General features: G+C 41.5%; 1 protein-coding gene across 3 annotated transcripts in view; it reads right to left on the reverse strand.

The window, feature by feature from the left end:
* The window catches only part of LOC116060577 (natural killer cells antigen CD94-like), a 41,029-nt gene extending 28,624 nt beyond the window's left edge, over positions 1-12,405 (reverse strand). For 2 of the 3 annotated variants that reach the window (XM_031314220.1, XM_031314219.1), the window contains exons 1-4: positions 12,277-12,405; positions 12,091-12,205; positions 11,687-11,743; positions 10,258-10,314 (exon numbers count right to left, since the gene is read on the reverse strand). In XM_031314220.1, coding sequence (XP_031170080.1) covers positions 10,258-10,314; positions 11,687-11,743; positions 12,091-12,154 — 178 coding nt within the window. In that variant the 5' untranslated portion in view covers positions 12,155-12,205; positions 12,277-12,405. The remainder of the gene's footprint in view (positions 1-10,257; positions 10,315-11,686; positions 11,744-12,090; positions 12,206-12,276) is intronic. The other variant, XM_031314221.1, reaches the window with a different exon arrangement.
* Positions 12,406-13,600: the final 1,195 nt, after the last annotated feature.

Here is a 13,600-nt window from a genome sequence, read left to right on the forward strand (position 1 = left end):
GGAGTTTTGGAAAATAAAAAGCTCCATTCAGAGTTATTGCTGCTGTGTTTCTACATCATGCTGCAGCCTGCAGCAGCAGGATGTGTTAGGAGGAAGTGGCAGCTTGATGATAAGTAACGGTGCTGCAAAGGGTCAAAATAGTAGCCTGTTAGGCACGACGCAAAGCCGAGTGAAGTGTAAAATAAATTAATAAATAGGCATGCGATTAATGCGATTAAAAAAAATTAATCGCATTGCGTCGGCCCTTAATCGCATCGCGATTAACGTGTTAACGCTGACAGCCCTAGTTGCTTTCTGTAAAAATAGTGAATTCTGCACCACAGAGATAGTCTTTCAACTTTTATGTGACTGCCCATATGAGGGCCAGCAGTTCCAGCTTAAAGGTGCTGTAGTTCTGGTCATTGCTCTGGTCGTTGCGAGAAGTCAGCATATGCCAGAACAGGTGCATTCAGTAGGGCTTCTTTCAACTGGTTGAAGGCTTGCTGGCACTCTGAAGACAAGTTAATTGGAGCGGTCTTCTTCTCATGTGCAGCAGTACCATGTGTCAGGGCATTCAATGGTGTTGCAATCTTGGAGAAGGCAGGTATGAAACATGGATAATAGCCAGCAAAGCCAAGAAAAGATTTTACGAAGTCACCTCCCGCTGGAACAGGTGACACTTTTTGGGCTGGAACTTCAGTCCATGCTGGTGGAGGCGCCGGAACACCTCCTCCAGGTGGAGCACATGACTGTTGAAATCAGGGGAAAACACCACCACCTCATCCAGATAAGCAGCTTTGAGCCCAGTCAATGATTCCTCGATACGGGGAAGGGTAGGCATCCTTTTGTGTGAGTGCATTCAACTTCCTGTAGTCTACACTGCTAGAATATATTTTGTGAAAGTGTTAAGAAAAGGTTTTAGAGTTCATGGTGCTGACCTCAGTGCCTCTGTTTCCCTGGATTATGAGAGGCCATCTAGTTTTACAGTGATTAGACATTATAAAGGGAGTGTGAGAAAGATCCTCTCTGATCGGGGGAGGGAACGAGGCAAACAATGGTCAGCACTTTGCAAGCGCGGGATTTGTGACACTGTATGGAAATGACCTGGCTCTCATGAAAACTCCTTAAAGTTTGCTGGAGATTAAAACACAGGTGTTCAAAATCCAACAATAGCGGCTGGCTTCTTCTGAGCTGAGAATTGGAAGTCAAGGTCATGTTTTTATACAGTGTTACAAATTAGTTAGGAGCCGGCTGGAGCCAGAAGATCTGGACTGGATCCAATCTGATGAGAGCACCACCAGGGATGGGACAGAAATGGATAAATAGACAGTATCTTAACTTAGCAGTACCTGATGCTAGGGGAAACTCTCTCGGTCCGTTAGGAGATAGAGACTCTACCTTTGTGTATCAGATCCATGTACATGTACTTGTATTCTGCAATATCTTTCACTAAACTTGTTATTAACTTTAACTGGACGAATCTTGGTCTTGATTTGATTCCTGAGTTTTATTTCTCTGATCTACCAGTACATGAACACAAAATAGTGACCAAAGAATTGGAGTCAGATTAAGTCTGGCCTTTTTAGGGCCAGACTGGTCAAATCAGTCACATTTTAAATAAAATCCTACAACACAAAACCTCCAACTTTCATCCTTTTTCCTGACAAGCACAATAGGGACTGGGGGGAGTTATTTCCTTGCACGCATGCGCAAAACGTATGTGGTACTTGGCAGTAGGCTGCGGTCTGTGCGGTGTGTTCCAGTGCTAATTTTTGGCCCAGACAAAAGTGACGAGAGGCGATGCCACAGGTGGCCGTCAGCTGTGGCCGTCGGCTTGGTGTGTCAGGGCCTTTAAAGTAACAGTTCAGCCCGTTTGCTCTCTCACGGCTGCCTGGTGTCTGTTACTTCTACCCCCACACCCAGTAATCTCTTTCATCCCTGCCAACACCTCCTTCACATAGTTTTTCTGCAGTTTGGCCTTCAGAGGCAGATAGGGCGGGTCTCAGTGGCGCAAAAAAAGTGGGTATGCACTATATGCGCCGCACAATGGCGCAGCACCATGGGGTGCGCCAAAGCGATGGTAAACAAAAAAAAAAAGTATTTTCAATATGTAGCTGCTGTTTCTAAATAATTTCTGCATTTCCTCAATGTTATTATATAAGATTTTAGAGGACTAACAGGCTAGAGTAGGCGCCCTGTCTCATAAGATTCCATCATAGAATGTTGACATAGAAGAGGGTGAGGGGGTGGGGGGGGCGCCGCCGTGAGCGCTGAGTGAGCAGGTACGAGCGTATGAGCAGTAAGCAGTCTATGGAAAAAGAGCAAAGCAAAACAGCTGTTGAGGCTAAAAATAGAAAAAGAAAGAGGGAAAAGGAGATGACATGTCAAGGGATGCGACAGCAGTTAAATAAGTGGATGGTGAAAGGCAACAGGTAGGATTTAAAGTGTGACGTCTGTGCTTGGAGGCTAATTGTAAATATTCATGTTAACAGACTAGCTAGCGTTTGCTAACACTGGGAATGTAGCAGCCAAATGGGGGTTTACAGCTAGCTTAGAATATGCAAAACCAAGGTTGCTGAGCTGAAAACTGATAAATATAAAGTAGCATGTACAGTAAATGACAATAATCTGGAAAACATAACTAATGCTATAACTCTGGTTTACCATGGAATCATGCATCATGTATGCATTTGCTACCAAACTTGGAGGCTTGCAAATATCCATGTTAACAGACTGGCTAGTGTTTGCTAACTTAATGTAAACCAATGTTTCTGATAGCTACATTTAGATTTTGGTTACCCTATGGTACCAATCCCATGCATGACATATCTCAATTTTATTAAGGTCAAATAACAACTGGTAAATATAAGGTAGCATGCACAATAAATGACAAGAAGAAAAATAAATAAATATGAAAAAATACATATATTTAAAATCCAAAATGTGAATGTAATTTCAACAGCAGCACAACCTTACTGCATAATAGTTGTCTTATATGATGCCATCACTAGGCTGATAATAATTGAATTTAGGCTGCTATATTTAACAGTGAGTTCATTTCATTCAGGTGTGAGATTGGTTGTAGATTGGTTGTTTGACACTATGTCTTAGTGGAGAAGAACACAGGCAAGGAGTGAATGAGACAGACATGAGGTCGGCGATGGCATCACGTAGAGATGCAGCCCGGTCTCACGGCAGTTCGTGTAAATGTCACGTTATTTAATCTATTGATACGTGTTCACGGGGACATTTTTCTCATTTTTTATGTGGTGGCCAGCACGGAAATGTGAAGTAATGTATTTCAATGGGAAGCATATTTTGTGGTCATAGCACGAAAATGGTAAGGTGTAATATAAAAGACTTTCACCCGGGCGAGCGGGGATTGCGTCCCGCGTGTGGCGTTTTGTTTCCCGTAGTCTTCCTAATCACAACTGTCCCGTTATTGTCGCGCGTCCCCACTGGCCAACTCCCGGCATGTGAGGCGCCCTTTCCCTGTAGTGTTTTTCCTAAACCCAACCTCCGCCATCCCGTTATTGTCGCCTTGCAGACACCTCCAAGCATATGGGGCGTCCTTTCCGGCCGTCTCCTGGAGTGTGAGGCATCCTTTCCCTGTAGGGTATTTCGTGCTGGCCACCACGTAAAAAACGAGAAAAACTGTAAATATACGATAGTTATGCCGAAAGTGTAGCAACGATCTTTTCCCATAGGATTAAATGGGACACATAGCCTAGCTAGCAGCTCCTCCTAAGGAGATCCCTCAAATTCACAAAAATGCCTTAAATTGAAATCCCGCAAAAGTGTTAGCTTTGTTAAAATCTTAGGGAGCTGTGATATACATGTTGTGACGAAATTCAAACTGTAAATATACGATAGTTATGCCGAAAGTGTAGCGGCGATCTTTTCCCATAGGATTAAATGGGACACATAGCCTAGCTAGCAGCTCCTCCTAAGGAGACCCCTCAAATTCACAAAAATGCCTTAAATTGAAATCGGACAAAAGTGTTAGCTTTGTTAAGACCTTAGGGAGCTGTGATATACATGTCGTGACAAAATTCAAACTGTAAATATACGATAGTTATGCCAAAAGTGTAGCTAACTAGCCGCAATCTGTACACATAGGATTGAAGGGACTAGCTAGCAGCTAACGAAACCCCTCATGTTCACAAAAATGCATTAAATTGAAATCGGACACAATTGTTAGCTTTATAAGACCTTGGGGTAGCTGTAATATAAGTGGCGTGACAAAATTCAAACTGTAAATATACTCTAGTTATGCCGGCAGCTGCCAGCTCCTCCGCGGAGCCCCGAGCCCTGGTAGTCCAGTAACCGAGAAACGGTGACTTTCACTGGGTATGGAGGTTGCCGCTTTCTCGTCAGACTGTGTGGAGCTCCTAAAGTCCGACACGTCTTACCAAATTTGCAATTAGCCATCAATTTTTGTGAAACGGCCCATATTTGAGCTTATATAGCTGATTTCTTGCATAAAAAAGTCTCAGAAGTGAATTTAATAACGAAATAGTAGACAAACAATGTAAAACTTTGCAGTATCAGAAATATGAGACCTGCTGTCTCGTCTCCAATGTGTTTGTATGTGGTTCGCTCAAACCAATCAGCGCGCAGCTCATCTAAATATTCATGAGCATACCATATTTGGAAGAAAAGCTCTTGTTACAAATAGGGCCATATTCACAGGGTAGTTAAGGGCCTAATAAAATAGCATTCGAGCAATTTTCAGCCCAACCAATGTTACATACTCTATTAGGAGACCTTAAGGAACAGTGTGAAATACCCTATATAATCATTATATCACTCCTTTTGTAGAAGTACAAGACTGTGAAAATATGTAATTAGAAAGACTACTCACTTCAAAGTCGCATAAGTGATGTCCAGCTGAAGCTATGATCACGAGCAACAAGTGTTCGTTCTTTTGCATTGCTGGATAGAACACATCAGGTAAGATAATGTTGTGTTGTGGAGTATAGCTTAGCTAGTTAGCTAGCGACCAAGCCAAGCAGCAAGCTAGGTGACGTAAATTGTGCAAGATGACATAAGCTGTAGTTCACTGAGCGGTTTCACACAAAACTAAGTGATACTACAACAAACAAACTTTCTTCACGCTTCATCTTTTACATTGACCAACATCATATGTGTTATTCATGTCGTTCAACCCGTCTAGCTTTGAGGTATGTTTTCTCTCATTTGGTGGATGTAACACATGCATTCTATTCGAGACAACTTTTTGGACAACAGCTCACAAATTTATTTTTTATTAGACAGTTTATTACACTCTTTAGGCGGATAAAGCAATATATATTATGGGGTGGTTATGGCGCAGTGGATATGACACATTCCTTTGGTGTGGGTTCAATTCCCACTGCAATACATCAACCAATGTGTCCCTGAGCAAGACACCTAACCCATAGTTGCTCCAGAGGCGTGCAGCCTCTGACATATATATCAATAGTAAGTCGCTTTGGATAAAAGCGTCAGCTAAATCACATTAGTGTATGCATATTTTTGGTCCAGCATGTATAAATCACGACAGTGACACGCAGTCTTATAATGAAGAAACAGCAGCTTAAGTATCATCTGTAGAAGTCAGGAGGAGCACTGCACACACTGTGACGACTAGCAGTTTGGCCTTATCTGGCAGACGACTGGGTAGCCAGAAGTGCAAGCGGTATTGGACCAGCCCTTGGACGCTGCAAAAACATCAGCATCATCAGCTATGTCAACACAATGACATCAATCAACTTGTATAAAGTATGATCAAGTGTTTTTTTCACGACAGTTGACCGTGTGTGGGTTTTCTATTCTTACTTTGAGAGTTGACCAGCAGACACTGGTAACTGGAAGTGGAACTCATTGATCCCTGGTTGGTATAGTCAAACACTGAGCCATCTTCCCATCTCCAGAAACCCTGGAGGAATTCAACGTTACAGTCCCCTTCAGTACACGTTTAGTTTAAACACCCATCATATATATTTTACAAAATGAATTTCAAACCAAAACTCTATTCCTAATGGATGAACTGAAAACTTTCTAAAAATGGAATTTAAGTTTAATAGAATATGCACAAACTATGTTAATCTACTTTGATTGAAGATTAGGTTAAATGTTAATAAAGGGTAATTTCTGGATCCTATTTTCCCATGCATTGGTGTCTAAGTGACTAATGTAAACAAAAAGGTTTGCAATCGGTCCAGTACTGAGTGAGAGCGCTGTAACTGGCAGCCATGAACTGGGCTGCAATGTAACCCTAGAGGACAAATGTGCACCGTCAATTTCGTCCACTAAAAGTTCTGTTGTTGCCGCTGACAGACTCAGATTAATATTCTCAGTGTCTGACAACATTATGGAAAGGATCCCTACAGAGATAGACCTTTTAGTTAAAGAGTAAGATCCTTTTTGTTTAACCAGAAACAGCTTCAAAATCACCATCACCAAACCCACCAGACTCTATTTAAATAAACAATACTTTTAGAGTATATAGAGCCATCATATTTCCACATGTAAATGGGTGAATTAAGGTGTTGTTTCAGCTAAAACAGAGTGGTGATTGTTGGAACAGTGGAAAGATGAACCAAGACAGTCTTTAACAGTTTTATTTTATTTCTTTAGACTTTAAATGAAGTGTCTCCTACAATGTTAAAATTACTGTTTATTTAAATGGAGTCTGGTGGGATTGGCTATAGAGATTTCGGGGATGTTTCAAGTTAAACAAAAAGGATCTTACTCTTTAACTAAAAGGTCTATCTCTGTAGGGATCCTTTCCATAATGTTGTCAAACACTAAGAATAATAATCTGAGTCTGTCACTTTTAGTGGACGGAAATTGAAGGTGTGCAAGTGCCCATTAACGTTAATCTTGCTTAAACTGGACCATTTTCAAATATTGTTGCTCCCATCCCATCAGTCACTTAGGGCGTTTTCACACCTATAGTTTGTTTGCTTTGGTCTGAATCAGTTGGTGAGTTTGTAAACTTGGAGCGATTTGCCCTCGGTTGGTTTGGTTTGGTTTGGTTTCACACCTGGAAAAATCCAAGCGTACCAAAATGCGTCATTACAAATCAGGCAAGAACATCCAGCCCTCTTATTGGTCGGATATGTCTGGGGGCGGGAGCAAGAAAGTAAATACAGGAAGAAGATCCTGTGTTCTGGACTAGTGGTCAAACCAGCTCATTTCATTAAAATTATCAGACATTGTTTCGCAAGAGATGTTACTACATCTGCTCTGGTCACCGAGACTTTTCCCAAGACAATTTTAGCGGCAGCTGGTTTGACCACAGAGATACGAGTGACGGACAGCAAGCTTGACCGCAGTCTATTTCTGTGATAGAAACACTGCAAGCTGCTACAGTTTGCTGCTCTGCTGCATCGCAGATTGCTAAACACACCTGACTACAGGAGACATTATCTCAGACTACTGAACACACCTGACTACAGGAGACATTATCTCAGACTGCTGAACACACCTGACTACAGGAGACATCAGCTCAGACTGCTGAACACACCTGACTACAGGAGACATCAGCTCAGACTACTGAACACACCTGACTACAGGAGACATCAGCTCAGACTGCTGAACACACCTGACTACAGGAGACATCAGCTCAGACTGGTGGACACACCTGACTACAGGAGACACTAGCTCAGACTGCTGAACACACCTGACTACAGGAGACACTAGGTCAGACTGGAGGAGTACGTATAGTTGGTGCGGTTCGAGTACGGATCACGTTCTCACCACAAACGAACCGCTCCAGAGTAGAATTGAAAGCGTACCGAGACCACCTCTTCAAGCAGGTCTCGGTACGCTTGTTTGGTCCGCTTTTGATGCGCACCAGAGTTTGATTGCTGTGTTCTCACCTGCCCAGACGAACCGCACCACCAGGGCAAACAAACTCTAGTTTGATTCAACCAAACTAAAGGCTGTCGGTGTGAAAACGCCAGAGGTCTTCTAAAATAAAGGCTTTTTAAATATGTGAACAAACCTGGAAATAGTAACCTCCAATCCAGGCATAAGTGTGGCCCCCAGTCTTGACCAGACGCTGGAGGAAATTATACTCCAAGACGTTGTGGACTGAAGCCAGACTGCCACCAAAGCCGGCACAATAGTTCTGCAGGACAGGACAAGAGGAGAGGAGGAGTTGGTTTTTTAATTCAAAACAATGTTATACTGTACTGTTGTAATAAACTATGTTATTACCTCTGCACTGCTCCAGGAATAAGCCTGGTTGGCTAACAAGTAACAGTTACCACGGAAACTATGCCAACCTTCAAGGCAGAAATCAAAACGGGCTGGAACGATGAGGAAAAAACAATAATTACAATCAATACTAAACACATCTTTTTTTACTCATTATGTGATTTTCTTCAGTATCTCTGGACAGAAATGAATGAGAAGTTTTTTCTGGCTCCAGCAGCAGCCGCCTCATGTTACTGTGAAGATATGTCATGTGATTTTCTTACCTTGATGTTGAACAGGTTCTCTGCCATCAGCAACATCAGTAGCAGCATCCATCTCTGTAAACCCAGCAACAACAGGTCTGTATTAGAGGTTTGAGTCATTGTTTATGCAAAGAAAAAAAGAAAATTCTCTGATTCCAGCTTCTTAAATGTGAATATTTTCTGGGTTTTTTGCTCCTTTGTGTCAGGAAACTGAATATCTGAGTTGTGGACAAAACAAGACATTTGAGGACACTTGGGCTTTGGGAAACATTTTTCACCATATTCTGACATTTTACAGACCAAACAACTAAGCCATTAAAGGTCCTATGACATGCTGCTTTTTGGATGCTTTTATATAGGCCTTAGTGGTCCCCTAATACTGTATCTGAAGTCTCTTTTATATAGACCTTAGTGGTCCCCTAATACTGTATCTGAAGTCTCTTTTATATAGACCTTAGTGGACCTCTAATACTGTATCTGAAGTCTTTTATATAGACCTTAGTGGTCTCCTAATACTGTATCTGAAGTCTCTTTTATATAGACCTTAGTGGACCTCTAATACTGTATCTGAAGTCTCTTTTATATAGGCCTTATAGTGGTCCCCTAATACTGTATCTGAAGTCTCTTTTATATAGACCTTAGTGGTTCCCTAATACTGTATCTGAAGTCTCTTTTATATAGACCTTAGTGGTCCCCTAATACTGTATCTGAAGTCTCGTTTATATAGACCTTAGTGGTCCCCTAATACTGTATCTGAAGTCTCTTTTATATAGACCTTAGTGGTCCCCTAATACTGTATCTGAAGTCTCTTTTATATAGACCTTAGTGGTCCCCTAATACTGTATCTGAAGTCTCTTTTATATAGACCTTAGTGGTCCCCTAATACTGTATCTGAAGTCTCTTTATATAGACCTTAGTGGTCCCCTAATACTGTATCTGAAGTCTCTTTAAATAGACCTTAGTGGTCCCCTAATACTGTATCTGAAGTCTCTTTATATAGGCCTTAGTGGTCCCCTAATACTGTATCTGAAGTCTCTTTTATATAGACCTTAGTGGTCCCCTAATACTGTATCTGAAGTCTCTTTCCCAACATTCAGCCTTGGTCCAGAATTACAGCCACTAGAGCCAGTCCCATAATGAGCTTTCCTTAGGATGTGCCATTTCTGGGTCTGTAGCTTTAAATGCTATTGAGGAGGAGAGAGGGGGGGCAAGGTGGAGGGTGGGGGTGTGGCCTTGACCAACTGCCATGCTTCGCTCGTTTGCAAGCCATGATGTCTCTCTCTTTCTCATGGGCGGGCCAAATTCTCTGTGCGGGCAAAGCCTAGTCTGTAAGGTAAACTGATTTATGTATGATTTGTGTAAGATTCAATTCACATTGTTTTGTCATTTCAGACAAAGCTGGATAGAAATATAGAAAGTAAAACATTGAAGGGATAAGTTTTTATCATATTGATATCACGTTATAGAGAATCCCAAAATGTGGCAGCATTGATACCTGTATGAGCTTCCAGGTGATAAAGAGCAGCAGATTGGTTTATTGCTACATATTGATTATTTAAAGGAATGAATGAATTAGGTTAGAAAGTACAGTCAGACTGTGGTCTTCCCTTCCCTGATTCGCCAAATTAAAAGTTTTCCTTCAGCTCAAATGGAAATGTCATTAATGATTCAAGAAGAAACTGAGCAACGCCCGCTGTGATGATACACAATGCTTCATGTTACAGCAACAGTATCTGAAGTGAAGATGTTTGAGAAAAGTACATGGTGACACGTTCTGGTCTGTAATCTGACTGATCAACTCGGAAAGTTTAAAACAAAAAGCCAGTACCTGATTCTGGTGCAGGTTGGTTTTCCTGTGGTACTGCAGCAGCCTCAGCTGGAACAACTGAGGGGGGGGGAACGGCAAAGGTAGTTGATGTAGATCAGTGTTTTACAGTTACAAAGGTACGTACTAAGCAACATCTCACGGATTATATTTCCTGTTGTCCCTAAAACCCAGTTTTATAAGTTTTAAAGACTCCATTTAATCAATTTGTCCCAAATAGTGTTTTAAAACGGTTGTCATTAAAGGTCCCATACTTTAAAAAGTAAGATACCATGTCTTTTTTTAAATATAAACCAGGTCGAGGTGCTTTAACGAGCCGTCAGGACTTCCGTACGGTCATGATGTCAGTCACAACTATATAGGTAGTGTCGCTACAGTGCCGTGAAAATCATTCCCCAGCCGCAATGACGGTGCAGAGACACCGACAGCACAGGTGTGGAAGACCCGGAAACACTGACCAATCAGAGCAGACTGGGCTTTTTCAGGAGTGGGTCCTAAAATGACAGGAGCTAAAATGGAGCGCTTCAGACATTTAAGGGTGAATACAGGAATATTCAGACTTTTTACATTAAAGCATGTACAAACATGTTCTAGAACTCCAAAATACAAGTATGAACATGAAAATGAGCATGATATGGGACCTTTAAACAACAACTGACTAAATATCCATTTGATATCGCTGATGAAAAAAGAGGCGAATAAATTAGAACAGCTGTTTTTGTTTAAACAGTCACTTAATCCAAATTTCCTTCATGTTATTGGATGGCTGCACATATATTTCTCTGCGTGCCTGAACCATCTTCCCAGTGGCTTTGCCAACAGTGAAGCCTGGAACAGCTGCAGGAGCTCCGCCAACGTGAGACAGTGATGGGAAGAGTACATGATGGCAACAGTGAGGCTTGGTCAGAAAAAAAACAGAAGAAGATCTGCAGCTACACAATAGCTGGAAGAATGTTACAAACTTGAAGAGACACCTGAATGCACACCTCACAGTTATTAGAGGTAATGTTTGCTGTAAGATGTTCAATAATGTTACTTCTTAAAGATTATTTTTGGGGGTTTTCCCTTTATTCGATAGTGACAGTGGATAGACAGGAAAGGGGGAGATATAGAGAGGGGAAGACACGCAGCGAAGGGCCCCAGGTCGGATTCTAACCCAGGACTCAGCCTACATGGGGCGCACGCTCTACAGGGTGAGCTGGAGGACGCCCCCAATAATGTTACTTTTAAACTAGTCTCACATTGCCACACCTATCTCCATAGTGCCACTTTTTAATTTATATAAACTAACAACCAACTGAATGACCAATATACTTCATGCTACAGCAAGATTATCTGAATTAAGTGAAGATGTTTGAGAAAAGTACATTGCTACATGCTGGTCTGTAATCTGACTGATCAACTCGGAAAGTTTAAAACAAAAAGCCAGTACCTGATTCTGGTGCAGGTTGGTTTTCCTGTGGTACTGCAGCAGCCTCAGCTACAACAACTGAGGGGGGGGGAACGGCAAAGGTAGTTGATGTAGATCAGTGTTTTACAGTAACCTACATCAGACTGGCATCAGTCTGTCCTTATAAATATGTTTCAATATATCATCTACATTTCACAATAGTCTAAAATATGTTATTGAAATGGTACGTATATGGTATGGTATGGTATGTATTTGAGCGTAACAATAACACATGTATTTTATATAGCGCTTTAAAATGTACTCCACGGCCCTTTACATAAAAACAAAACAGAAACCAAAAAAACAGTACAGATATACAATGATAAAACAAGAACAATGAGAACTAATGACAATAATCCCAGATTAAAAGCAGTATTATGTCTGACCTGTTGCAGCCCTGATGGACAGAGCAGCACAGAGGAGAACAGAGAGGACCAGCAGAATCTTCATGATGAAAGCTAATGAACGTCTGGAGGGAGGTGGATGCTCACAGTCTGAAAACTAGAAGCATTGAAAAGTAAGAGAAAGATATGAACACAAAAATAAAGCAACGTTGAAGCATGACGACTTACAGAGAGAAGCAGCAGTCAGGTAAATGTGAAGTGTTCTTCAGGTACCAGACAGGTGAGTGATGACAGGAGTCTCTGTCAGATATATATATGCAGACTGAATCACATTGATTAATCTCCTTGTTGCGACAGAGTTGACAATAAAACTTGTGGACTTTGCCTTGTGCGTCAGTATTGAGTTGTGTTGCAGGAAGACAGGACTGTTTTCCCATCAATTCCCATCAAGGTGGTTTAATACTCAATCTTATTTGAGTCAATAAAGTGGTTAAATGTCCCAGTAAACGTTTTATACACTGTTGAACTTACTGCCTAAACTGGAATTACGAAATCTCAAACCTTCTATGGATGTGCAGGAAGAATTGGCTATAACTTGAAAAGGAGACGTAAGACAGACGTACGTTAAGACAGAGGTGTCGATTCAGTAATGTTACACATAAACAGATGGTAAGTAAGTAACTAAGTAAAGTTTATTTATCCTGCTAACACTGTTCCGGTCAAAAATGACCGATTTACACATTCCCTGTACCATAAATATGCCATTTTTCATCAGATTGCCTCAAGACCTTATATCCTTCACAAAAGGCATTTGAACACATACATTGTGACTACTTTCTTTGAATTTTGAGTGATTTATTCAATTTGGTCACACTTTTTTTGTTTACGGTCAAAAATGACCGCCATAGGAAATGAATGGGAAAGAGTATAATTTTCATCCAGGAGATGAAAGACATCTCCATACACACACTCCTACAACCTTCCTGTGCTTGTGTGCCCGTTCTACACATGAATCATACTTTCCACAAGAGAGCTTAGAGTAAATTATGGTTGCCCAGTGTTTTCTTAAACTAATGTACTTCTCCCCCAATGTGAACCACACCTGCCAAACAAATCAATCTCATGTACACTCACCTTGAAGATTATTAGGAACACCCTACTAATAGCGTGTTTGACCCCCTTTCGCCTTCAGAACTGCCTTAATTCTTCGTGGCATTGATTCAACAAGGTGCTGGACGCATTCTTTAGAAATGTTAGCCTATATTGAGAGGATAGCATCTTGCAGTTGATGGAGATTTGTGGGATGCACATCCAGGGCACGAAGCTCCTGTTCCACCACATCCAAAAGATGTTCTATTGGGTTGAGATCTGGTGACTGTGGGGGCCATTTTAGTATGGTGAACTCATTGCCATGTTCAAGAAACCAATTTGAAATGATTCCAGCTTTGTGACATGGTGCATTATCCTGCTGGAAGTAGCCATCAGATGATGGGTACATGGTGGTCATAAAGGGATGGACATGGTCAGAAACAATGCTCAGGTAGGCTGTGGC

The sequence above is a fragment of the Sander lucioperca genome, chromosome 4 (genome assembly GCF_008315115.2).
Source record: "Sander lucioperca isolate FBNREF2018 chromosome 4, SLUC_FBN_1.2, whole genome shotgun sequence".
NCBI lineage: Eukaryota > Metazoa > Chordata > Actinopteri > Perciformes > Percidae > Sander > Sander lucioperca.